Genomic DNA, 27,007 nt, shown 5'->3' with positions numbered 1-27,007 from the left:
TTTTTGCTTTGCTTATTGGGAAAGGGCCTCGACAATGATTGCAGAGTGACAGATTCGATGCCTTTGACAAGCTTGGGGAGGGAACCTCATGAAGTTCAGCAAGGGGAAGTGCAAAGTCCTGCCCCTGGGGAGGAACAACCCCAGGCACCAGTATATGCTGGGGGCCAAAGCAGCTTGTCAGAAAAGGCCCTGGGCGTCCTGGTGGACACCAAGTTAACCATGAGCCAGCAATGTGCCCTTGCTGCAAAGAAGGCTAATGGTATCCTGGGCTGCATTAGGCACAGTATTACCAGCAGGTCAAGGGAGGTGATCCTTCCCCTTTACTCAGCACTTGGTGAGGCCACACCTGGAGTCCTGTGTCCAGTTCTGGGCTCTCCAGTACAAGAGACATGGACATACTGGAGAGTCCAATGAAGGGCCACAAGGGTGATGAAGGGACTGGATCATCGCTCCTATGAGAACAGGCTGAGAACTGGGACTGTTTATCCTAGAGAAGAGAAGGCTCAGGGGGATCTCATCAGTGTATATAAATACCTGAAGGGGGAGTGTAAAGGGGACGGAGCCAGGCTCTTGTCAGTGGTGCCCAGTGACAGGACCAGAGGCAATGGGCATGGACTGAAATACAGGAGGTATTGGTGTCTCTGGCTGTTTGTCCTGGATTGCGAGATACTGTGGTGTTGCAGAGCAGAAATGGATCCGTTCAGGGGGAGCATCGCTGCGTTGGCGGGTGTCAGGGCTGTCCCAGGGGGTGGCAGCTCTTCTTGGTGACATCCAGATGGGCTCATCTGGGACCACTGATGCTCATGTCTCCTTCCTTTCTGATTTCTAGGGTGGATCTGGCCAACGCAACCAACCCAGCACCATGCAGCAAAAGTCTCAGGCTACCAAAACCGCCTATGGCACTTCTCCATACTGGACAAACTAAATCTGAAACCAGGGAAGGGGGAGAGAATGAAAGGAGAGGTGGAGAAAAAACAAAAGAAAAGAGAAAAAGAAAAATAGCCAAAGCCCATTCCTGGAATTATTAGGAGAAGAAGTAACTGCTCAGCCAAACGTCTGTGCGGGGAGAACTGCAGCCAGCCAGCCATCCTCTGTGTGACTCGCCCGCTTCCTCTTTGAGTTGCTGTTGTATGTAATATATTTATGTATGTATTTGTAAATGTAATAGAGCCTAAATGTGGTTTTCTGCATCTTGCAGCCTGTTTTATTTTCTTTGTAGGAAAACTAATTATTAATTTCCCATCTGCACCAGGGCATCCTTCCTTGTTCTTTTTAAGCTTTATAACTCTGTCAACAACAAACTCCAATTTTTTTTGAGCTGGTGCCCATTTATATAATGCAGTTATAAATTCAGGCAGGTAATTAGGCCTCCCCCCCCCCCAAAAAAAATCAAGATGTGTCCTGTTGGTTTGATTTCTGCCCCCAGCCCCCAATATAGCTGTTACTTTAAAAAGGAAGAAAAGAAAAAAAAAAAAAAAGTTTTGTGGGCCTTCCTCTTTCTTTCATCTACCCCCTCCCTCCTGCTGTGGAAGGTGAACTCTTGTGAGCAGTTTGGTCATTGTGACCCTGAGCTGCAGCCTCACCTTTTTATTTTTCAATTTTTGAATAATAAAAAAAGGCTTTTCTTTTGTTTTGTTTGTTTTTTGTTTCTCTAGCAAGAGACTTTGGATGGTTCAGTGTGTCCTGGGATCTCCTTTGCATCATTAGAGGCAAAAACTATGTAGCAGTTTTTTATATAGCAGTATAAGCTGTGTCTTGTACCTCTTTTTGCCCTGACCAGGAAAGCCAGAGCTTCTGGCATGGAAACTTCATCTGTCCCTCCCCCCTTTTTTAAAACAAGACCCTGGAGGCAACTCCTGGTCATTCTTGTCCTGCACCAGTGCAGTGAATGTTTTAGGAGTTTCATTTCTTTTTAGCCCTTCCTCCACCTAATAAAGATCTGAGCATATCACTGGTGTTTGTCTGCATTTTCAAAGGCTCCAGGGGCAGCTTTGCTTGTACAGCTTGGCCCTTTCCACCTGCTCCTGCAACTAAAGCTCAGCTGGGAGGGTAAGAGCAGCAGATGAGGCTGCAAGGGGATGGTGAATACCATGGCAAAGCTGAGTGCTCACAGGCACCTGCAGCAGGGAGGGGATCCTGGGCAGCTCCCTGGCTGCTGTCATGAGCATCATGTCTTTGCCTTCGGTGTCCTCTAGCATCAGGCTGAGTCCCTGCAGAGCGGCTGGGATAGGTAAGGAGGGAGCACAGCTGCAGCACTGCCTGCCCTTGCTTTGCCCATGAGGTCCATGGCCTCCACCAGGAGGAAGGTTGGTGGTGAGGGCTCCTGAGGGATGGCTCCTGCCCCAGGCTCACCCTCCTGAGCACCCTGGCCTGGCACAGCAGGGGAGGTGGGTAAATGTGAAGCCTTATGTGTCCATGCAGCAGGCCAGGGGCTTTTTTGCACTTCACAATTCTGTTTCAAGACACACTCCCCTCCAAAAAAAAAAAGACCCCACAAAAACACCACCTCTGTTTATACTATGAGAATCATTTTTCTTTCTTAGTCACACTTTCACCAGCTCTCAGGTCCTGTGGGACCCAGTGGACCCAGCCAGTGTGTCCCCCAGCCCTCCCCCTACCATGGAGCAGCACAACATGAACTGCACTGGCATTCCTCTGCCCCAGCTCAAGTTTTGATACTGGTCAAGCTTCAGCAGCTGCTGTCCTACTGCCCCCAGCTTTGCCCTCCTTGACATTCGGGCCCCAAAAATGTTCCTGCAGGCTGGGGCCTTACTGACAGCTTGTACAAGAGTTGCACCAGCAGCTGAGCCCACAGAGCTTACAGCAATGGCACCTTATTTACCTGCAGTGGGAGCTGCTGCCTCATAGGAGCTATTTTTTGAAAAGCAAACTTCCCCCAAAGCAGTCTTCACACACTTAGTTTCTTGTTTATAGAAATCCACTGCTGCCCCACAGGTGTAGGTCAGTCCTTGCTTGTGTGTCAGGGTCCAGAAGCAGTTGGAAGTGGCAAAAGGCAACAGATGGTGCACAGCAGTCCCTCAAGCCTTAGGTTTGTTGCAGAGCAGCTATAAGGGAGGCTTCCTCACAAGGACTTCAGATAGTGCTTCTCCACTGCACAACTTCCATCCTCAGCAAGTGGCTGTAGGCACATAAGGGCAGTGCTTCCACACCTGGAGGCGATAGGCTGTGCTGCCCTCCAGCACCCTCCTCTTCCCCAGCACCTTCCCCACGGCTCTGTGGTCCTGTCCACAGGCAGCACCGTGCAGTCAGCCGCAGGCAGTCTCCCCTCCAGGTAAGACTGAACAGAATGTTTTCCCATTTCCTTACATTGTCTGTTCCAGCAGGGCTCTTTTGCAGCAATTTCCTCTCTAATCCCCTGTTCCACAGTCTGATGGTAGAGCTGAGGTTGCTCAGCTGCACTTGACTATCAAGGAAGGGGGGGGGGGAACCTGTGCAAGTGGCAGCCAAGTTTACCCAGTGCAGGGTGGGCTGGAGAGTTTGTCCTGCTTTTGGCACCACACCTTCTGCTGGATGAAGAAGCTATGGCAGCTCTGGGCAGCCCAGTGCTTAAAAGGAGCCAGGCAGCAGATACAAGCAAGCCCGATCCCAGGTGGAAGGCCCAGACAGCCCATCGCCTCTCAGCCCTGTTTACCCAACATGCAGACTCCTCTGGGCATGCAGCTCTGAAACGCCATCACCATTCCTGCAAGCACAGCTGTGAAGCCAAAGCACTCCAGTCACAACTACACTTGACTCAGCCCTTGCTGTGCTGCAAATGATGCCAAGTGCAGCTCCTGTACACTCATCCTGCTAATTTTAGCTTGACTGCAAAACAAACTTCACATTTGAGTGTGCAGGAAACAGCATGGGCCAGGCAGGGCAAGCACCCTGAAGGGATGGCAGTCATGACCTCAATTCCTCTGCCAGTCTTCCACATGAGGTCAAAGCCCCCTGCTCCAGCAAACAAGTTCCCCTGCCAGGGACCCAGCCACCAGCAGCACCCTAGCCCCCAGTCCTGCATCCCTGCTGCAGTCATATAACACCATGGACCATCTTCCCACTGGTCTCCCCTTTGCTGACTTAAGAAGACTAAATATAACAGCAAAGCCCATGGCCTTTCGCCAAAGTACTTCTCTAAATCGGTTCAGGCAGGCAGCTGTCAACCAACAGCTTTATTTTTTAATAACCTTACAGATATTTATGTATAGGTATTGATACTGGAGCAGCACTGAACTTATGAATAGCTGTTATTCAAAGTTTTAAATAAACCATGCAAATAAACCAGCTCAATTAACAGGGAAGTAACAGTACAGGGATATTTTCATTTCACATTTTTATTAGTAGACAGCTGTGCAGAAAAGACAAAAATATAACTACTGAAGGGGAAGACAACACAAAAATGCATCAGTTAATTCTTTCTGGTAAATTATACTGAAGAAATAAAGAAAAACATCTGGGAGTTCAAGCTAAGAAAACTACTAAGAAATCTAGTGTACCCTGCTGGTTTCAGAATGGCTGAAAACTGCATTTGAAGGGGCTTGTGTTGCAAATGTAAATGCTAATATTGGCTGAGACAGGAGAAAAAGGTTAAGAAAAAAAACAAAATACACAGATCAAGTAAACACTTTTCCACAATTTCTTAAGTAGTTTCAAAAAAACCCTCATATTTCAGTTTGTATCTCAAAAAAGGAAACCAGCAAGTCAACAAGCAATGACACTGCACAGGACAGTGGGGAAGAGAAATTAGTCTGGTTAATGTAGGAGCTCTCAAAATAGGGCGCTTTTTGTCTTTAAAAAAGGGTAACAGAAGAGTCATGATAATGCATCTTACAACACCAAGCTTGAAAATACAAGTCACTGGAGAGTATACAGTGAAGACGGTCAAAAGTACAAGGGAAATCCTGAAAGATGCAGTATCCTCATTTCAAACCAGGTCATCAGCGCAGCCAGCATTGCCATACTCTGCTCCCTCATCCCCCAACAGCCCCCCAAAAGCTGGATGTTGGTGTCCCCATCTCGGTGCTGCCCCAAGACCAGCCCTGCAGGCAGGAGGCCCAGGGGCCCATTTGCCAACACTGGTGCTGCCCTCGCAGGGCTGGAGTGAAGCTGGAGGGTGCCCCATGCCATCACTAGGTGCAAGGGAGCCCTGCTGCCAGCTCCAAAAAGCACCAGGGGCTGAGTCAGTCCTTGCTGGAAGGACGAGGTGAGGCAGCCCGTGTAGGACACTTCAGGAGGGGTCCAGCTGCCTCCCCAGGTAAGATGTAAGCAGGAGGGCAGACCATCTCGGGGAGCACTGGGGGACAAGGTATCATCACCTTTTGGGCTGCCTTTGCTCTGCAGGGCGCAGAGGGACACACACCAGCACACCCTGGGGCAAAGGGGCAGAGACTGTCCCTGCTGCAGCAGGCCCCAGCCAAGCAGTATTTTGAAAACATCTCTACCTTGCTCAGATCAAACAGAGCCCCACCAGCCTTCCTCCCCTCTCCAAGGGCTGTCTTCTCCTCCTCTCCCTCCAGGCAGCACACTTTGAGCTTGCTCACTCTCATCCTGCTCCTCATTCCAGGACACAGCCCCAAGCTGATCATAGAACAGAGTTTACTCCCACCAAAGCACCTCTCAAGGGACCACAGCTGGTGACGTACCATTAAAAACCCTGAGATATATGAAGGGGAGGCATAAACAAATGCTGGAACCTGCAGCTCTTATCAGGGTAACTGCCTCTGTACCTGTAGGAATGGAGGGTCTCACCCAAACAGGGTCAGCACCTCAGATCTGCTCCTGGAGGTGCCAGGGCTCAGCACAGGAGGGCAGGGCTGGCTGCTGATCAAGGGGTCATGTGAAAGGTGAATTCAGGCCACTGCACCACAGCCAAACAAGAGCAGCACACTGCAATAGGTGAAGGTGCTGAGGGACTGAGGAAGAAGGTTCTGCAGACACAAGCATGCAGGATCACCCCTGCCCACAGGGGAGGGGCCCTGAGCTCTGCCAAGAGCTCCCAAAAACATGCAGGAGACTGAGCTTGGTGTACCAGCTGAAGCATGCTGTGCTAAACAGCCTGTCAAACCCTGCCCCTGGCCTTCTCTTCCAGCCTGAAAGCACTGTAGCCCCCTCATCTGTGGGGCTGCACATGCTCAATCATGCCCCAGCCAGCCAGGTGAGGGGAAAGCCCAGCACACATGCATCCCCTCTGCCCCATGCCCCAGCAGCCACAAGGGATAGCCTGGCCACTCCAGGTAGGCACCAAAGGCAGCTTTGACTTTTGCCAACCCCACAGAGCTATAGCAGGGCTGCATTTACCAACATGACCTACATAAGCAACAGAAAGAAAGCTCAGGCCAGCACTGGACTTGGGTTGCAGAAAGCATAGGCTGCTAGCGAGCACTGGGGCAGGAGGCTATCAGTCTCTCCCACTGCCAAAAAAAAAAGTTTGGGATGAATGCTAGCCCACTGAGCAGTGAGATGCACATCTGTTTTCCTCCCTCAGGAGAAGGGCAGTTGGCAGATCTCAGAACTTATTCAACCCCAACCCAGTCTGAAAAAAATAAATAGCAACCCAGGGCTCAGTTGTACAAATGTGAGGTGTTAAGTGTTTATTTTAGGGTTCATATCACAAGCCTTTTTCAGAGACAAAGCTGATTGATTGATTGTGCCCTCTGGGGCTCCAGGGGCCAGACATTTCCTACCTTGAACAGGATGAAAAGGAATACTGTACCTTTCAGTAACATCCCATCAAGCTCAACACAGAGTAGCTTTACACTCTCCGCCCCACACCTTATAAAGGAAAAGCCACCACCACAAGGCTAAACAAATGTACATGCGCTATTATTGTAAATGGAGCGGCTAAACCTTGGCAATTTGCTTTGTGTGGATTTTTTTTTCTTCCCAGCAAATGCAGCACTTGAGCTCCTGAAAACCCAGCTTCCAAGGGGTTTGTTCCAGCTTTAAATACATTAAACATCACAATGCAAGACTGCATTTAATTCAAGAATCTAAACGTGAGCAAACCTGTTTGTGAGCATTTTGTAGAGAAGTGAAAATGGGGAGTTTCTTTTTAAAAAAGAAATCATAATACAGTGATGAAAGGGTTAAGAATGCAAGAATTCAGACATTCTGTGGAGGGTCTCTAAGAGGTCCATAAAAAAAGGAGCAAACAGATCCATACAACAGGAGACAGCTGGAGACAGTTTTTTTGATCCCCACACACACACACTTTTTTGCTGGACTGCTGCTAGGTTACCGCTGCTCCCTTCTGGCCTGAGTCAGCAGGGTGGTAGAGAGGCATAGAAGGAACAGGTCACGACTCCTCATTGCCAGAATCATCATCATCATAACAGTCGGCATCCTCCTCCTCCTCATCTTCGTCGTCAATGTCATCATCATACAAGTCGTCATAAAGCAAATCTGAACTGTTGTCATTGGAAGGCACTTTAGTTTTGATGCAGTACTCTGCCAGCGTAGTGGGGACCTTCACGCCATCCTTCTCTGCCTCGGCTTTGGTAGCCAAAACCTGTTTCCTGCAGGGAGGAGGACACAGCAATGTGAGCAGGGCTGTGTGTCGGTGGCAGCATGGCTCAGCTCCCCACCTCCTGGCCAGCCCCAGCCCAGCCCTCCTGGCAGCTCAGAGTCAGGAGAGCTGATGTTTGGCTGAAGCACCACAAGCAGCACTAGAAACGGATTTAGTACCTGCAGCCCCGGGCTTGGGAGTGCTCCAAGTGTGCGGCACACGCTCTCAACAACACATGAAATCAGTTATTCTACAGGTCTCCACATGAGAGACCTGCCAAAGCTCAGAGCAAGTTTTGTTACATTTGTTACAGAAGGGATGTTCAGGGATTTCCTAAAGATGACTTATTGAGGTGGGTTCAGAGATACCATCCACAGCCACCCCTCCATCACTAATGATTCTACCCCAGCATGCTCAAAACTGCAATTCCCACAAGCATTTGGCAGCTCTGAGCTCCCACTGGAGCAGTCTGAGTACATGGCTGCACCACAAGATGCAGCTGTAACCCTGATGCTGCCTGGGGATGGCAGAAAACAAGTGTTTCCCATTGCCCCCAGAATAGGCTCTGGCTGCTGCCTCCCAGCAGTGATTGGGCTGTGAACTGTTGCTAGCTTGTGTTGCCTCCCAGCAGGGAGAGGAGTAGATGGCTGCCTGTCCCTTCATCTGCCTGTCCTGCTCATCAGTCTGTTATAAAACAGAGTACATCCAGCCCCACTGAAGCCAAGGGAGCTGGAGGGGACTAAGATAACCTCCCAGTGAGGTTCCTCACACAAACCGACTGCGCTGCGTAGCTCCAACCAGGGGTATACCCTGCGCACCCAGCTAGCAGAGTCAATGCAGATGTGCTCTTGCCCCAGGCAAGCATGACAGTGGTCCCACTGCAGTATGGGGTGCCATCCGCTGCTCTGCAGCGACCCTGGTTCAAGGTTACATCAAGGTTACAAGGTAACAAGGTTACATCTCCCTACAGCTCCTGATGAACCATGAACTTCTGAAAGGACAGTCAAGGCTGAACAGTGCTTCCAGCTAATCAAACCCAGCTTTGCAAACGCTTGCCAAATCCCACTGATATGCCTTCAAATTGGAGGGACAAGATTATGATTCATGAGTGCATTAAGCACTGAATTAGTAGGATGCAGTCAGTTTGAATCACATCCCAAGCAATGCAAGCAGCACTCAAAGACAAGTGGGGACTTTGGTATTTACTAGCAGCCAATAGATTTTGCAGAGCAGCATGCCAGATTAGTCTAAAAAAGAACAATTCAAAGACAGATCAGCCCAGTCCTCCTGCTCCAGAAGTTTGCACCACTTCTGTGTGCTGAAAATCCTAGAGGGACCAGAAGCATGGACTTGGCATAAGACTGTAAAATTCATTTCCAAAGCAGCAACCGCAGCGAGAAGCTGGTTTCAGCAAATTCCGCAAGCAGCCTGTTCCATAGGATTCAAAGCAGGAGGACAGTAGCACAGCCATCACACATGGCAAAGCTTACCTTATGATTTCAGCGTACTCCTTGTCTTTTCCTTTACTGTCCCTCCATTTCCTGAACATGACTGACGCATCCACATTGGCAGGAGAGAATGTGTTGGGCTCATTAAGCAAAGAGATTACACTCAGTAAGATAGTCCTGAAAAAGGTAACCACAATAGCAGAGTCAGAGCTAACACATTCATGGATTCTAGATGCCAACAACTTATTTAGGTGATGCATCAGAAACTTGTTTAAAGTAAAAACTTAAGTTAAGGATGATTAAGGATAATAGGTTGAAGTGAGAGCAAATATTTATGAACTTCCCTCACCATTGGCATAGGGAAGATGACACAATACAAACCTCAAAGACCTAATCTGACAACAGACTACCATGTCTGTGACTGTGCCTGTGATGGGGCAGCAGGCAAAGCTTGCATTAGACCAGAATTCAGCTTGTCCACACCACCCATGGATGGTGCAGGATTGGAAACCTGCTTGGTGAGCCTGTTCCTCGTGACATTCGGCCTCCCAGCAGAAAGCCAAGCTCTTTGCCTACCCCGTGTAGGGAGGACCACTACAACCCAAGGCCATCAGATGAGGCTGCGCTGCCTTCCCTGCCCCACAGTGTGTTAAGAGATTGGAGCTGTGGCCAGGTCTCCTCTCCTCAGCCCATGCACAGTTAAGGCTGCTGTAGCAGCACTCAAGCACAGCAAGGGGAAGACAGTGCAGATGTTTTTCCAATACCTAGGCAAGCTGCCAAGGGCCCAGGATTCAGCTGCTGGTACTGAGCAAAGCCAGCATGAACCAGTCTGTATAACACCTGGTAGACAGACAGCCTTCCTGGATTTCTAGCAGCACAGGGCTGCTAGCTGCCCTGCTCTACTGGCATTTACCAGGGGCAAACACCACTTCCCTTGCCCAGACCCTTGTCCTGCATTTCCTACAACCCTTTGCACTTCAGAGATTCAGCCCTTTGCTGCTCACAGTGCCACAACCAGCACAAAACTCAACAGCAAGTCCCAACCAGGGCATCTACACGCTCGGCCACCTGGCTGTAGCTACCACTGCAATAGCTTCACATGTCTGAGGTGGTCCTGCTGGCAACAGCTTTCGATTTAAATGGAAGAACAAGAGACAAGGAATAAGTCTTAAAATACAGCAGTACATAGCAACTGCTTTGCAGAACTTAATTAAATGAGACTGCAGCCCCAGCTGTACTTGCATTGATTTAGGGGCACATTCAGAGCAGCATGTGCTGAGCACATCTACCAGATCATATATCTGGGGTACAATTCCAGGAAATGCTTAGTCATTTGGATGCTGAGTTTCTTGAAAGGTTTTAAAACTAAACACTTGTGTCTGGCCAGACTGTTCATCACAGCTATCAGGAGAGTCTTATACAATTTACTTTCCAAATAATATAATTCAGTAGGAAAAAGAACAGCAGCTCTTGAAAAAAAAGCTGTCTGGTCAGACTGGAATGATGGGAAGAAGAGAGAGAGAGTCTTCAACTTCATCTCAAGAATTAATTTAAAAGCCTTTGATTCTCAGCAAACAGGCTGTAAAGCCAGCACGTCAGCTCCCAGCATCATTGCAGCAGCTTTACTGTAGAGCAAGCAAAGTCTAGGGAAGGATGAGGACAGGAATTTGTGTCTGGATTTAGCATCTGCTCTACCACACTTCCATCAACAAAGTGAGGAGAAGCCGGTTTCCACTGCGGTGCCCTAGACTCCAAAGTCAGTGCAAAGCTACTTAAATACACCAAGGCAACCGTCTATCAGAGGTGAGGCTCTCTGCACTCTTCATTCCCAACCAGTGCATTAGATCAGCTCCATCACTGCCAATACATTACCAGCTGGACAGTCTGCTCTGACTCAAACCCTGATGCTGTGGGTAAGCAAGGTGAACAAGGTACAGTAACAGGAAGGGATCCCAGCACATGGCATCTGACAGGACCAAAACCACAAAAAAGTTCAACCACATGGGACTGAAAACATCCTTGGCATCAGGCACAAACTGCACCAGACTGGATACAGACTGATCCTCTCCAGTACTGACATGGATCTCTTTCTCCCTCAGGCAAGGCTGTTCTAGCATGTTGCTTCATGCAAGTTCTTTGCATGAAGAGTGGGGATTTCAAGCCCACTTTCTGCTTTCTTACATCTCCCACCCCATTCTGGGGAACAGTGTGCTCATCAGCTGCCATGTCACTTTGTTTTAAGTGTTTACAGTGCTGTTATCTTCAGAGTGAGTCCTTCTACATCCCTTTATCAGCAGAGGAGAGAAACCAGTGGAGGCTCAAGCAATCAGACCTGTTAAGTGCCTTTTTCTCTCCATGTATCAACAGAAGGCTCAGACATGGATGAATTTAATCTAAATGAAGAGAGACATTACAGAGTGGCTAGGGCTCCCAATGAGCACATCCTGTTATATACCTTGTCGAAAAGGTTCCAGCTACTGTCTACACTGCAGCTTCTCAGAGCCACCTTTAGAGGTACATATAGATTTGTTCTAGCACATTTTTACTCTCCAGTATAAAGTAAGAGGTTTTAGCTTAGGCTGTACTGATAGTAATGTTAGATCTGGACAGTTTCTGCAACCAGCTCAATGCACTAAAGCAGCCAAAAAACCACAACAAAAATAAGCATCCTCAAGAAACAAAGCAGTAGTAGTAAGTAAGTAAGACAGGGCATCACCTATCTTCACAAGATACAGATGTACCAACATCTTGAATACTGTGCTCAGTTCTGGCCTGTGCACCTCAAAGGACAGAGTGAGGCCAGGGGAGATATGGAGAAGGGCAACTAAAATGTTCAAAGAGCCTCAACCCCCAAGCCCTGCCACCACTTTCTCAGCTTTATGGGACATGAGAAGAAAAGCAGTATTCTCTGCCACACAGATCACAGCTGCATTCCTTCACATCTTGATGGATGTCTGCCATATTTACTTATGCCTGCCTCATCTAGCTCTGAGCGATGGGAAAGTCCATATTGACTGTGTTTAAAAAAGTTAATGAGCATGTTTGACACCATTAGAGGTGGAAGCACAGGTGCTCTCAAAGTTGAAGAATGACATTCCCCCCCTCCAGACACTTCAACCACAGTCATCTGTAGTAAACAGTCAATACTTAGCAGGATTTACAAAATTCAGCAGGTGAAGAGGAGCCCTAGGTTACACACGCAGCTCACTACAAGCATGCTTCCCTCCCACACCTCCAGCCCTGCTGCCTCCTGTCTGACACTGGAGCCTTGCAGAGCCAGATGGAACCCCAGCAGGACATGTTTCTGTTGGCACATAGCCCAATGGGTGATGCTGGTAGCAGGCTAGCAGTTAAGGATAAGCTTTATTTCTGCTTGCTGATACAGCTAAGGAATGTTTTCTCCCCAAATGTCACCCTTAAGCCCAACACGTTCCAAGAGAGTAAGCACCAAAAACTGCACCATGGTAAGGGAGAGCAGAAATCGGAGAACTAGCAACATGAGAAGTTTCATGTCAATCTTTAGGGGTGTATATAATGAAATACTCAAAATGTGTGTGCAATATAAGTAATTAATGCCCAAAGCTGTTTCCTAACTATGAGTTGAGGCTTGTCACCTAGTCCTAACCATACCAGATGTATGAAAAAACAGTTTGATAGCCAGGTGAGCAGAGGGACAGGTGAACATGACTTAGCAATTTATAGCTTAAAATAGTATTTAAGCTTTTTTTTCCTTTTTTAAAATTCTGAACTAGAACTTTGAGAGGTTGCTTCATACTCACTTGTACTTGGTACAGATGGATTGGATAACATTTACCTCAAGCTCAGAAGGTCAGATTTCCAACCCTTCATGACTTCACACAGCTAAGACACACCATTTCTCTTGAGCCTTTTTAACCTTGAAGTAGCATGCTCCAGGAGGAACATCAGTTGTTATAATTTGCTGACTGCTACAATTCCTAGTCTCCTGCCACATTAGCTTTAGTTCAGCACTTTGCAGAGTGTGTGTGTTACAATCCTATTCCAAGGGTCAAGAATCCAATAAATCCCCCTTGCTAGATCTTTGCTTTGACAAAGGCTCTTTTCAAATGAATTTCATGAAGCCAAGTTAGATGAAAGCTGAGTCAAACTATCAGACAACCCTTTTCAAATCATTGCGCTCCCTCAGGTGTGCTGAGATCCCTAGCTGGATTTCCCAATAAATAACAGATTTCAAGTTGGAGTACCAACATCTAATAAATCACTCTGAAAGCAAGCATAATTCTCACATGATATGTTAGAAGACTAGACACAATTATTTTAACCTTATTTGGAGAATAAATCAGATTAAAAAGTTAGAACAGGAAGCATCTTACCTCAAGGTTCTTCTACTACATCACTTACTACTCCAGCTGCACGGGTCAGTGAGCTGCTAATTTGATATGAGTTTTATCAGTTCTTTATTGGCAGTGTCTTGTAATGAGAATGAAATTCAGCTGACATTTCAAAAAATGGACAGGTTAGCCTTGAATGCCTCTGGTACTTAGTGATCCTTCATTTTTTTGTCAGGAAGAAAACTATCTGTCTAACTGCTCAAGGTACCACACTGCAGGACAGGAGACAGACAAATACTGGAAAGCGAACAGGATTATGCACAAAGTTACTCCTACTGGGCCTGAATATCCAAAAATGTTCTTTTCCACTAGTGGTATCTTAGAGGAGTTTGAAAAACTTAAGTGTAGGATAACATGGACTGGGAAAGGCTACAACATTTGAGATAGATAGATAGATAGATAGATAGATAGATAGATAGATAGATAGATAGATAATTTGCTTTAAGAGCATGAAACCCTGTGAACAGGACAGAAGTCTCCACATTGTTAGCCCAGCATCAGGACACACAGCACTTCAGAGAGCTTGATAAGTCTGGTTCCCACCCAATTCAAGACAAAGTCCCCAAAGTCTTAAATTCCCTTCCAAACCTTTCCCAACATAGGCCTTAGTCTTAGAGAGAGACGACAGGCCTTTGAGGTCACTGCTGTACATCAGATTCACACTGTTACCTGACATTTTGGGTAGGGTTCCACCTCTCGGATGGCAGCTCTCCACTTTGTGGGTCATCTACAGGTGGGTGAAGAATTGAAATACATACATCTCCATTCTGCAAGACAGAAACAAAAGTTGAGAATAGCCTCGCTTGAGGCAGAGGTCTGATGACTCAACTCCAACACTCTATGTTCTGAGCAATTTAGCCTTGTTGATATGGACACCCCAAGTACCAGTAAAAATACGTGCAAGAACTGGAAACATTTCTCAATTCTTCCTGGGTCTACTGTATTTATATGTTCAAAAGTCTCCCTTGCTAAACAGGATTAGTCTGCAAATTGGTACAAAACAATCTCAAGTCAAGAGGTTTAAAGAATGCAACAAAGCAAGCAAAAATAGAAATAAAGTAATATAAAACTGAATTAGTCTCCAGATAACAAGTACTGTCACAGAGATAGAAATGAGCTTTAGTCACAAGAGACCCAAAGTAGGGTTAAAAAAAAATTTTGTTCCCAGTGGTAGCCAAGTTGGCTACAGGAATTTTTGAATTGAAGGGTTCAGCACTCTCTACTAGCTCAGGCATCAAAACAATGCTTCTGCCAGGACACAAGGAAGCTGAACAGATGGTGCAGGGCCGGCTTACACTGCTCCCCTAGGACACAGCTGTTTGAAATAGTGGGTGAAAAAGCAGAAGATGCTTTCTGAAAGCTTCACTGAAACTCCCTTCCAGCATGCAAGAGGAAGAGTATTTTGGCAGCATATGGAAGCTATACAGCCATGTAATCCTCAATCTGTGTTTTACTCACCAGTGTTATAGCCTAAATATAGATTTAAAGCTCTATAATGCCTACCATTTATAAACACTTTAAGAAGCCTGTAAAATCAATTCTCTATCAGCAACAGCACTCCAACATGATTACTTTGTAGGAGTGCTGTAGCAGTATTCAGCATAGCTGATACTCTCCACTGAAGTTAACTCTAGGGGCTGGTGGGGTCCCCGTGCCTTACTGCAGGATGGGGTGAAGGTGTAGATGGGGCCCTGAGGCCAGCCAGCAGATGTTGGCCTCTCCAGGCCCTGTTGGCTTGCTGCCTCTTGCAGCTGGACACTGGGCTGACTTACAAGTTCCCAGAGGCAGCCCCACACCTTCAGGTGGCACAGCCTCAGCTGACAGGCAGCACTCACACTGTCTCTTGTCACCCTGATCCAAGGTACAGGTTGATGATAGGAACAAGACAGAAGCTGCAGATCAGTTCTGTTTGAGAGCACAGGCTGCCAGTTCCCCACACACCTGGTCTTAGCTTCGTCCTGAGGATCCTCCAACACTGTTCAACATACAGGAGCCAAAACAAAAAGTAGCACTGCTCACGGCAATAGCATCTGTGCCTTTGAGCCCAAGACAGTGATCCCAGCTACAGATAGCAGCAGCTCACCTGAAGGGCCTCCCAAACATTTCAACTCTCCTTGATTAGCAATGACATTTGTTTTATAGCCAAACAAGATCCTGCTTCAACATTGGAGGCTTCTGATCGGTATCCAGATTTCAGCAGCTCACTACCCCTGCCAGGTATGCTAATCTAGCAAGCCCTCATCATTTTGAAGCAGTTTTTTTTGTCAAGAACACAATGAAAAACAGCAACATAGCACCTGGAGCTGCTGAATACCCAAACACCCACTTATGTTGCTGGAACAGTTTGCCATAACAAGGCAGTTTCCTTTTTAGGACTCCAACAGGCTTGTGCAATCTAGAAAATATTTTTTAATATCATTTTAAGGTGAAGTTAACTTTGCTAATGTTAGATTATGTTCACAGACTATTCTGGTTTTATTCATAGTTTACATGAGTTTCCCCAGTTTCTCCTTTAACCATCTCCTAGGAGAATGCAGTGCTGGTGGCCAGGAGAAGCCATTGCTGCACTCAGGGGAAGTTCCTCACATGATCAGGTCAGCAGCATGTGGATGAGCAGATATTTGGCAATATGACAATATAGAAGGAAGCAAGGCTGTGAGAAGTTTCCCTCTTGCAACAATGAATGTTACATGTTTGGGAATTCAAGCAGGGCAGAACTGCATTACAGAGTCTGGAAGGGTAAAGCTGTCATGGGGCCCGATGAGATCAGCACAAGGTTTTAGGGATCACTGTAGTCAAGGGGAGAGCCTTTCCCCACATACATTTTTTAAAGTTATAAACAAGGAGGATGGGGTATTCATCTGCCAATGGAAAATACCCTATACTTCTATTAGGACTGAGAACTTATGTCATAAAAATAAAAACCAAGTTTGAATGCAGTTCTACCAAAATTCAATTAGATGATCCAAATAAACTGGAGATGAGGAAAACACACAAGTTACTCAAGTCTCATTGCTCAGAACTGGAACATCAATCCCAACCTCTATCTGGTCCCACCAGCAGATTCTGTAAACTGCTGCTTTCATCTTCCTTACACTGAAAGATTACCCCCTTCCTCCTGACAAACCCTCAAACCTGAAGCCCTTTGCTAATTTATTCTCAGTTTCATTTGGAATTAACCCAGTGCCTCATCTTCATTGCTTAAATGTTGTTTCCAAAACAGCCTGCAAGCTGCTTCAGATTCTCTCAGCTCCAAGAAATACTGCTATGAACACAAAAGTACAAAGCTGAGAGATGGAGTATTTGAAGAGTAACCCCAAAATACACCCATCAAATTTTGGGTTAGTTTCTCCTCCTACCTTCAGTTGATTCTAGAGCAAATTTTTCATCTTTCCCACCAGGACTGGGAGAGGCCCTTTCCAAGACTCATTTTGTACATACCATTTTGGTAACCATTTCGCACTCCCCTCCTGCACGAGAATTTCTGGATTCAGAATCAACATCCGCAATATGGATCTGCAGTAATCTGCAGGTCTCAAAGTTGTCTTTATTTATAGATCAAACTCCCACATAACTGAAATAGAGCCTTAAAGAGAAACATCATCCTTAGCTACATGCAAGATTCTGTGCCAAGTCCAAAACTCAAGTCAGAAGACTGTCAGATGACTGATTTCAGGATGTCCCTGGGCTTAGGGCAATCCTCCTGAGTGTCCAGAAATTAAAGCTGATTACTATCCTGCTTTGCACTGAAGTTTGGAGACGATTTTGGCCATTTATTACTAAGCGATCAGTGCTGTTTTCGCCATGACATTTGAAGCATGTTCATTCCAGGCTGGGCATTTAGCAGCAGCAACTTCTTAGAAAAGGATCTTCCAAGCCCAAGGCATCAACTGAAGCCACCATTTGTTCACAGCAAGGAAGAGAAGTGACATTCCTGTTTTGAAGTGTGCCCAAAGGAAGCCTGCAGAACCTCTCCTAAGAAGACCTGTGATAAGGTGACAGAGCTGCACCAACAGGAACATTTTTGAAAGGCCTTTAGCTCTTCAAACTATTCAAGCAGTCCTATCAGGCTGACTCTTTGTCTAGGATATCCAAAAGTTTAGCACGGATATGACTGGCCTCCACTAAAAAGCTTAAGTCAAGTTTTGAGCCAAAACAGACCTTCAACTTTCAAATACAGCTCTATGAAATTTGGTAATTTTGAACCAATTGTATGAAATGAAACGCTGCTTCTCACAGTCTTTGCAGCAGCACTATTACACTCTGTCTCAAGCTGCTGCTCCAGGATAAACCTTAACAATCACTTGATAGATGAAAGCCCAGCAAGAAACACAACATAGTCCATTCACACCAGATGCAGGGCAACATATGCTATGCCCCAGCAACAGCAGAGGTTAGCCTGAGCACTACCATATTAACACAGCCGGGCCACCATCAGCCCCTGAGTTAGTCCATCAAGCAGAGCACCACACCATGCTGATATGCACCAGACATATCCTCATTGCAGCACTTCCCCTGGTGCTTTGGTCCATGATGACTTTACCTTAAATCTCTCCAAGCAACCTGTGCTCAGCATCATGAAGACAATGCTTTCAAGTTAGGGGGTGCTGCTTTCTAAAAAGCATTTATATAAAATCATTCCCTTTTTGGACCTGCCATGTAGTTGTACCATGATCCAATCATGGACTTGATAGCCCAGTGTTATGCTCCGAACATGACCCATACATGCATTGAACTAAGGGCCGCTTCAAATTGGCTAGCGGACATTAAGCCCAAAGGTATCTGTTCACTCTGGTCCCAGGGTGACCAGGGCTGTGCGTGAATCCTCCTGAAGCTGGACTCCAGTTCTGGTTCTTTCTGCAGTTGGATCACCCAAAGTCCAAACCCCTTCATCATAGGCTGACTGCTGCAGAAGCTTGTTTCCCACCATTTCTTGTCTCATCACACAATTTTGTACAATATGCTCAAATTAAAAATGTACTTGAAAGGTGTAAAAAAACAACAACTAGTTGCCCCAAGTATCGCAATAAGGCAAGACCCCGCACACCAGCCTTGATCCAAGAATCCCCTAAAATTGCCAACACTCATGGCACAATGCTTCGGCTGGGGCCACCTGCTGCACTTGCAGGTATGAGAAAGGCTCCATCCCTGCCTACAGGAACAGCATTTCCTACAACATTTAGATTTAACTCTGCAACCATGAAGCTGACATTTAAACACCAACAGCTAGCCACTTTAGTTATGGCTAGAGACATTTAGTACCTTTCAATACTTCCAGAAGCTTAAGGACATAGAAAACCTTCTCATATGCCTGAGAAAAAAATTAGTTTAAATAACACCTTACCTCATAAATGTTGGGGTGCCACATTTTGGTCAGGAATCTGAAGGTAGGTGGTGAATATGGATAGTCAATAGGAAATTTAATGTGAGCCTGGAAAAAAAGCAAAATATTTTACTTATGAAACAGAACGAAGAGAGATCAACAAGCAACCATCACAGTGAAAACCTGGAAGAAACAATTTCCATTAAGTCCATTAAATAGTTCATTTTACATACCAGTGCCCATGTGGACCCACAATATAACTCTACACAATTTCTTATGAGCAAAACACTAACTGAACAAGAAAAATCTAAACACCAGGCCTTATCTGGGCTGGTAACCTTCAGAAAACAAGCCAAATGGCATTTACCAAGTCCTAATTCAAGCGGTACTATCCAACAACTGTTGTTCAACAGGATAAAATAGATTTGAAAAGCTAGAACTCAAGATATCATTGCTGTCTTGCTAGGTTCAGATGTAGGCTAAAAACATTTGCTAAGGTGAAAAGATCTGTTTTACATTTGCCAGTGCAAAGATTTTTAATTACTCTTTCTGTGTGGAAAAAAAAAAGTTGTTAAATACTTGCTCAACTGAGATCCAAAGTTTTTTTTGCCTTTCTTGTGCGAGAGTTAAACTGGTTCATCTACCTGTGTTCCTAATACCACATTTCTTGCCACCACAAGCATTTCCAAAGTCTGAATACCATCTGTGTCTGTTTAATAAATCAGTGCAACTTGATGAACCAAATATTGATGGGCAATGACAGAAAACATTACCTTCCAGTGCCTCCTAAGTCAGCAGCCAGCTGTGGGGCTAGACTCTGAGCTGAGTCAGTTTTGGGAAGACTGCACAGATCCCAGCACTGGATATTAACTTCTCTGTGCTGCCCTGCCATTCGCAGCAGTCAGAAAAGCCAGTGAGTAGGAAAGAGGGATGAATCTGGACTGATTACATGCCAAAAAATGCTCCCCTCTGAAAGGGGGACTCGTACACTGCACTGCTCAACCCACCAAGAAAGCCCCACCACTCTAGTGTGGTCTCTCCAGAGAAGCATCTCCTGGCACCTGCAACACAGCCAGGCTCATGGGTGACAGAATGCAAGAAGAGATCCCAAAAGCAGGTCACATACAGCAAGAGCAGAATCCTGGGTCACCCTCTTCCACTTAAGCATCTAACCATGCAACTTGGATGCAGGGTGCTGACCTTGTTCAACAGGACAAGCTATGGGAAGTTTTATTCCCAGAAACATAAGCAGGCAAACAAACAAATTGGATTACCAAGCCACTGAGTACCTGGCTACAGTTTTACTTAGATTGGCATATGCTTTTGCCTTGCAACCCAAGTTTTATGAGGCCAGAGCACCAGGTAGCTAGGAAAAGAAGGTTTTCTGTTCACCTTTATGAAACAAATTCAGCAGCTCATGTGGCTTTATGTTCTGCACATGCCCTCTTGTAATACTGACTGTATGTGGGGATGTTACAGCAGCACCAAGTCCTCACCCTGTAGTCATTTGCCACAGCACACTCACAACCAAAAGATTTATGATCTGCTTAAACAATCCTAGCCCACGGTTTAAGGTTGTTTACACAAATGGCATAGCTCCAAGAGCAGCAAGTGAATGCCTCTTGTCACCATGCCACCGCAGAAGAGAGTGGCTGCTGCAGCAAGGATGTGCCTGGCTCTACAACATGCCACCCTGCATTGGGAGCAGAGCAGGGATTTACTCAGGGCACAGCAGATTCATTTCAGCTCAAGTGCTTGCATCATGTAGCTGCAGACTCCTCCGGACCACTGGGGTTTTCCCAAGAAAGCCCATTCCTGTGCTTACATGTTTTCGTGAGATCTAAGACATAAAACAGCCCAAGGACTGAAATGAAAAAAATGCAAGAGGCAACAAAACTCAGGGTTGAGCTAGCTACAAGATTTCTTGGCAGAACCTATGTGTCTTCTACACAGGTATCGTTTCTAGGTGACCAAAAAAAGATGCAGCAACAGCCATGATTACAGGTCAGTTTTTTCACTAAAAGCCCATTTCTAAACATCTTGAGACAAAAAGACCAAATTAGGAAATAAACTTATTGTTTAAATAAAGCAGTAGCTCACAGAAAGGTTTTCCCCCTACAATTTCAGTAATGTAAGGCAAATCTGAGCTTATTTCTGGTAAATTCAGCCAGGTGGTACTAGGGAGTGGCATAGTTTTAGGGCAGCTTGTTAGCTCAGTTACAGACAAACTAATTTAGGAAGACTAAAGATGCAATTCAGTCCCCCACCTACAAGTACCCAACTGTTACTGCATTCACCATGTGTTTGACTCTGCTAGCTGAGCTTAAACTGAACAGAAATAATCCTATTTCAGTGTCCCAATTTTAGCCACCTGCTCACCATGGCTCTTTAACACCACTGAACATACTCAATAGTGAGGAAGGTGGAGACGACATTCATCAACCCATTCCCCCCCTTCCCCAATTTGTAACTAGTCATGCTTATAGTCCCTAGAAAAAGAATAAACTCCCCTGATGTTACACTCGATAGACCAGCCTGGCAGAAGATTCAGCTGTTTATAGGCATTTACAGCTACTGCACAAGAACTTCAACCTCTAAGTTAAACCACAACACATATTGCTACCAGCACAGTCAGTTTGTTTCCTGTTTTACTGCCTTGCTCTCTGGCATCCTCATTAGGAACTGCACTTCAGGTTTGTTATTTTTCTTCTATTTGGATAAGGCAAAGTCATAGCAAAATCTATGTATGCCAGAAAAATAAAGCCTTACTAGATACAATGTTATTTGACTGAAAATACAACCCTAATGTTTCTACCAACTGCTGAATTAAGTCTCAATTCAGTCACTATGAGTAACTACTACAGTGACTTTGTTTCTAGAGATCTTGCCATGCACTTAACTTGACACTTACGTATTAATATCATCTCCCTTTCAGCAAGAAGCACTAATGCAGGCAGGACTCCCTCTGAGCTTCAGTTGTCTAGAAATTCAGTATTTATTCCAGCCTAGCTGTATATGACACTTCTATGGTCTGACACTGATTTCTTCTACTCTTCTCAAGCTGACAAAACCTAGATCCCTGATTTTTAGGCAGCAAGGGTAGTGAATGGTGAATCCATCCTATCTGCCCACTGCAGAGAGGCCATGGGGGAAGAGCACAAATTTCCTGGAAAGCCTCCAGCATCACAACTGACCCGATTTGGGGAAATCAGGAGCACCAGCAGCTCTTACAGTGGCCAACAGAAACTGCAGCTGCTTGGTGTTTCTGGAAGTGCCAGTTAAAGATAATTTTTATTTTAAAACATCACAAGCTTAATGCAAGCCCTATGAAAATGCAGCATCAGTGAAACTGAGCATCCTTTGAAAACTGTATTTAAGTTCAGATACAGAGGAAGCATTTGAGTTTTTAATTACAAAAAAGCACAAAAATACTTTATCTGCTACAGCCAGCTTACAGACAAACTCCTACTGACTCTATGTGCAGGTACCACCAAGGTCTCCTACAGATCGCCCATCCCGCCCCAGTAAGAGTTACAGCACTTGCAGACAGCACAAGGACTCCTCATTTTTCTTTGTAACAGGCATAACCAGGCTCCTCGCTGTGCACATCGTCGCTTCCCATAGCTGCACACCTAAGGAACAGCTCCTGCCAGCTAACTACACCATACGTTTAACGTGCAAGAACGTCAATGAGAACAAGAACTGTGGTCTGCAGACCACTACCTGGGTTAAGTGTTAATATCTAATCCCACAAAATGCCCTTTAACTGCTTCTGGCGCATCAAGCATTTATACAATTCATCTAATGGAGTCTCCTCTTCCACATTAAGCCTGGATTAGTGCATGCAGTATTAAATACCCTTCAGTAGAGGTCAGCAGTAAGTACTAGCAGCCTGTTTTGCACATCAATGAAGTTTAAAGCACCTTGATATTGTCCAGCTTCAGAACCTATAAAGCAGCATTAAAGCTAACCACACTGCATTGTCAACTATTTGACAAGGTAAAAATTAACATAGGACTGACATTGCTATTTCAGCTCCAGATATTACGACTTAGGACCAAAGTAATTTCTTGTGGCAGAGCTGAGCACTAGCCTGGTAATTTAGTCCCAGTTCTGGCTTCATTTCCCAACAGCACCATAACAATATTTATTGACATTTGTTGTGCTTTTAGAGAATTATGACCACATCTCAGATCCAAGTTAGAAGATGAGTGACCAGGTGAATTAAATCTTGTGAGTCCTGAAAACTCCCTTGCTGCGGCAATGGCCATATTAACACTAACAGCAGCAAACCCCTTATATTCTGTATTATCTGTGCTGTTTCATAAGGAATTTAAATCACAAAGACCTGAATGTGAAGAGCGAACTAGTTCTCATAAAAAGGACATGAAGCTTCTAAACAAGAAAGAAAACAGAGCCACAAGTCAGTAGGGCAAAGATGAGTCAAGAAGTGAGGTTAACTTACAAAATCAGATTGGTTTGACAGGCAGGAGCCCATTCTTGTTTCACACTAAATCATCTCTTGTATACACTTCCTAATTTAGTTATCATCTGAGGCGTTACTAAAAGCTGTCATTTCCAATGGAAGACTCCTCTGGTATAAAATAGGTTTCCTTTTACCAAAACTTCTTTGAAGAGTAAATTGTTATTAAATATTTCTCTGTCCGTGTAGCTATGTTCATAAAGCTGGGACTGTTGTTAAGTCACCCAACCTGGACCAAAGCAGAAAGCCTGAGATACAAAAGTCAAAGTTACAATTACACCTTTAAAGAAAGGGCTTTCACCCACATATTAGTCTTTTGCTCCTTAGATCTGAAATCAGGACTAACAATAGACATGAAACCAGAATTGAGCTGAATGATGGGGGCGGTGGGGGGTGGTGGAATATCCACTACAGCTCTGTTAAGCTGGTTTGCATCCAAGCTCCTGCAGTCTCATACATTCACATTCTTGTTGCCTGGGCCATCTCTCAAGGGATCCTAGTAAATAAAACTGCTCTGAACAATGATGTTGGAACAAGCAGTGCCTGGAAACCAAACCATTTTCTTCTAACATTACTCAAGAGCATCAAAAGGATTTTTTTTTTTTTTTAAGTATTGTCTCCCTTTGATAACCTAGAAGTTCAGTCTGGAGGTTCTAGCCTTCATGACAACTGCTCATGGCAGCTGCTACTCATCTCAAGACTGAGTTAGCCTGCACAAGTCAGATGTGTTTAGGATCTCAAGCAGTCCAACAGTTAGAGAAGATATTTCTTTCTTGCAGTGGGTTTTACTGCAGGAACAGTCCATGGTATTGCCCAGCTAATTGTGCCGTTCAGTCTGAACCATGCGACAGCCACTTTGGCTCTGGCTAGAAGCACTCACTGTCAGTGCTCTGGAGCCAGGGAGCATCCAGCTTCAGACAGGGCAGCTGTTAATGCTCTCATGTGGAGAGTTTGCTGGGGACAGGCTAGAAGCTGAATAAGAAGTTTCCCTTGGCCACAGGCCACCTGCATACTCCTGAAGCTGTTCCCCTCCCCAGTTGCACAACCAAGCATGGCCCCACCCAGTCAGGTGCCCATCTCCAGCTGTGCACAGGTCAGTCCTGCAGTGCCCGTGGCTTGACAGGGAGGTTTTTCCTGCCTCAGCTCTATGTCCCAAGCTGATAATGGCAAAGCAAGAGTATTTCCAGGCAGGGTCAGACTTCTGAACTACTTAGTATATAAACCCCTAAGACACAGCTATGTTACTTTGACAATTTTTTCCCAAAACTGCAGGTCAGTGCCCTCGGAGCTCAGGCAAACAAGCAGATTTACAGGAGCACTCACCTACATTAGGCTAACTGCCAGGCTCACTTCCATTACTTTTATTGCCAGTTTGATGATCACACAATGCTACAGAAAACACCATCATTGCAACAGCTGCAGGAGATGTAGCATTGTCATGGTTTAGCCCCAGCCAGCAATTAAGCACCACACAGCCACTGGCTCACTCCCCCCTCCCCCAGTGGGATGGGGGAGAGAATCGGAAAAAACTCGTGGATTGAGATAAAAAACAGTTTAAGAGGACAGCAAGAGAGAAGGAAACAACAATGACAACAATAATAATAATACTGACAAAGGAATGTACAAGAACAAGTGATGCCCAATGCACCACCTGGCAATCGATAGCCCGTCCCCAAGCAGCGATTCCCGCCCCCCCAGCTAACTCCAGTTTATGTACTGGGCATGGCGTTGTATGGTAGGGAATATCTCTTTGGCCAGTCTGGGTCAGCTGTCCCAGCCGTGCCCCCTCACAGCTTCCTGTGCACCTCCTCACTGGCAGAGCATGGGAATCTGAAAAGCCCTTGACTTAGTATAAGCACTACAACTACTTAGCCACAACTAAAAACTTCAGTGTATTATCAACATCCTTCTCATACCAACTCCACAGCACAGCACTACACCAGCTATCGGGAAGAAAACAACTCCATCCCAGCCAAAACCAGGACAAGCATCCAGCAAGATACTGAGTTGGAAACAGTGGCATCCTGAGCCATCTGATTATTTCTTCTATAACCTGTCCATTTTCACTCAGTTTTTGCATTTGTCTGCCACCTCATCACAGAAAAGGCAACTACCAGCAGCTATATAAAACAACACCAAACAGAACTACTTGGTCCTCTTCCATAGGGCAAGCTGCCAACCCAATAGCTTTGTTGAGCTTTGACCACAGGAGCCAAGCACTAAAGCAATTTCAGATTCCCATGCAAGAAAGCTGACATCATACTGAGGTTTCTGTAATTTCCTGGGAATTCCCATGCTGAAATATTACCAGATTCTGCCCCCAATTCAACCTTCACTCCAGGATCAGGCCTGGTTAAGAGAAACAAAATTAAGATTGAATCATTAGAGATTGTGGCAGGCCAGATACGAGGAGACTTCTGCCATCACTGAAGGCCTCGTGTTGAGATTGTGCTCTTGAGTCGATGCCTTCTGGTTGACTGCAGACTGTACACAAGCTGTATGGCTTGAAATCAGGCTCACTGGGTGTGCGTTATGCAGATAGGCTAGTCTGTATGACTATTCTCTGGACAGAAACAGATTATTTCATTCTTATTTATACCTGTACAAACATAATGACTTCTCCATTTGGGCAAAATAGGAAGAATAACTTCAAATATGTGAAAATTAAGTCTCCCTATAGTGTCTAATAATTGCTGAAGGAGCTAAAGATACTTGGCAATACTGTACCTAAAGTTTACTCTAAATCATACATCTCCTCTTAGGTCTCTGCTTTAGAGGAGAAGCTGGCACTTGAAATAGTCCTACTGAGGATGCTGGTACCTGAACCAGTAAAGCTCTAACACTAGTGCAGCTGTTCTAAAAACTGTGGCTACAATTTTACAACTCTTTCTATTTGCAAAAATAATACAGTTTTGCTGGAGCAGTGGCGGGAATATTTGAGGCTGCTTATTCAAAGTATCATTCTACGTTACTGGCATCTCTGGCAGCATGTGTGGAAGTCCTCCAGTTATGTGTGTATGGGGTTGATATCCTGGGCACCTGCCTCCACTTGTCAGGCTTCAGGGTCCAGAAGATTGTCTCTCTTATTAAGAGCTGCATTAGCCTACAACATCTTCAGCATCCTGTCCAATCTCATGTTTTGAACTTTCATGACCTGGGTAAGTAATTTACTTTCTTGAAGCAGATTTATATACAGGCATGTCTATGGAATGATTGAGCATGAGACAGTATGATATACTTCAGACTTATCCTGGTCATCTCTCTAGTTTAGTTTGCTCAAATTCAAGTAATCACAACCAAAGCATATCCCAGTTTCACAGCATTTTGCATCAGGCTTGACAAAGTGAACCCACCTATTCATTCCCCCATTTACATACTTGCCAAACCACAGCAGACTGCTTTATTGTTCAGTAAAGCAAGCCATATTGTTTGTGTCTACTGAGTGAAGAGATGTCCAAGCTAGCTCAATATACAAACAACCTTGCCTTCAGCCTGTTTTAAGTATTTTTAGACAATTCTTTAAACAAGCACCATTCAGGAGTCAGTAAATGACTAATTGCCTTGATTCTCTTCATAAGAAAGCCAGGCTGGATGCAAGAGGAAAGGGACAGCCAGTCACGTGTTCTGCTAAAAACACAGGGCAGGTCTTGATGCAGTCACTTCTTTCATAAGCAGCAAGGGGAAAGGAATATTTATGGCATTGTAAGTGTAAGCCATAGCACTGTGCTGCAGTGTTACACAACCTCACCTTTCTCAGCACAGCAGGCAGCAGTTCTTCTAACGAGACTTCATGTTGGTGTACCAGCATTTATTTAAACAAGGGATATAGGTTCTAGAAACTGAATAGCAACACCTAGGAATTACAGTCAAAAAACCAAA

The 27,007-nt window shown here is 45.4% G+C and overlaps 2 protein-coding genes across 3 annotated transcripts in view; one reads left to right on the top strand and one right to left on the bottom strand.

Annotated features, from left to right (window-relative positions):
• The window catches only part of LOC309415188 (ubiquitin-associated protein 2-like), a gene marked incomplete at its 5' end in the record, with an annotated part of 100,904 nt that extends 99,905 nt beyond the window's left edge, over positions 1 to 999 (top strand). For both annotated transcript variants that reach the window (XM_082012632.1, XM_082012631.1), the window contains one exon: positions 830 to 999. In XM_082012632.1, coding sequence (XP_081868758.1) covers positions 830 to 925 — 96 coding nt within the window. In that variant the 3' untranslated portion in view covers positions 926 to 999. The remainder of the gene's footprint in view (positions 1 to 829) is intronic.
• A 6,295-nt stretch (positions 1,000 to 7,294) lies between these two features.
• The window catches only part of LOC309415039 (ubiquitin-conjugating enzyme E2 R2), a gene marked incomplete at both ends in the record, with an annotated part of 97,072 nt that continues 77,359 nt past the window's right edge, over positions 7,295 to 27,007 (bottom strand). The window contains 4 exons of the mRNA XM_082012430.1: positions 7,295 to 7,514; positions 8,995 to 9,129; positions 13,992 to 14,089; positions 18,667 to 18,753. Coding sequence (XP_081868556.1) covers positions 7,295 to 7,514; positions 8,995 to 9,129; positions 13,992 to 14,089; positions 18,667 to 18,753 — 540 coding nt within the window. The remainder of the gene's footprint in view (positions 7,515 to 8,994; positions 9,130 to 13,991; positions 14,090 to 18,666; positions 18,754 to 27,007) is intronic.

The sequence above is a fragment of the Phaethon aethereus genome (assembly GCF_964289735.1).
Source record: "Phaethon aethereus genome assembly, chromosome: W".
NCBI classification, from domain to species: domain Eukaryota; kingdom Metazoa; phylum Chordata; class Aves; order Phaethontiformes; family Phaethontidae; genus Phaethon; species Phaethon aethereus.
This window is presented reverse-complemented; position numbering and strand designations above follow the sequence as displayed.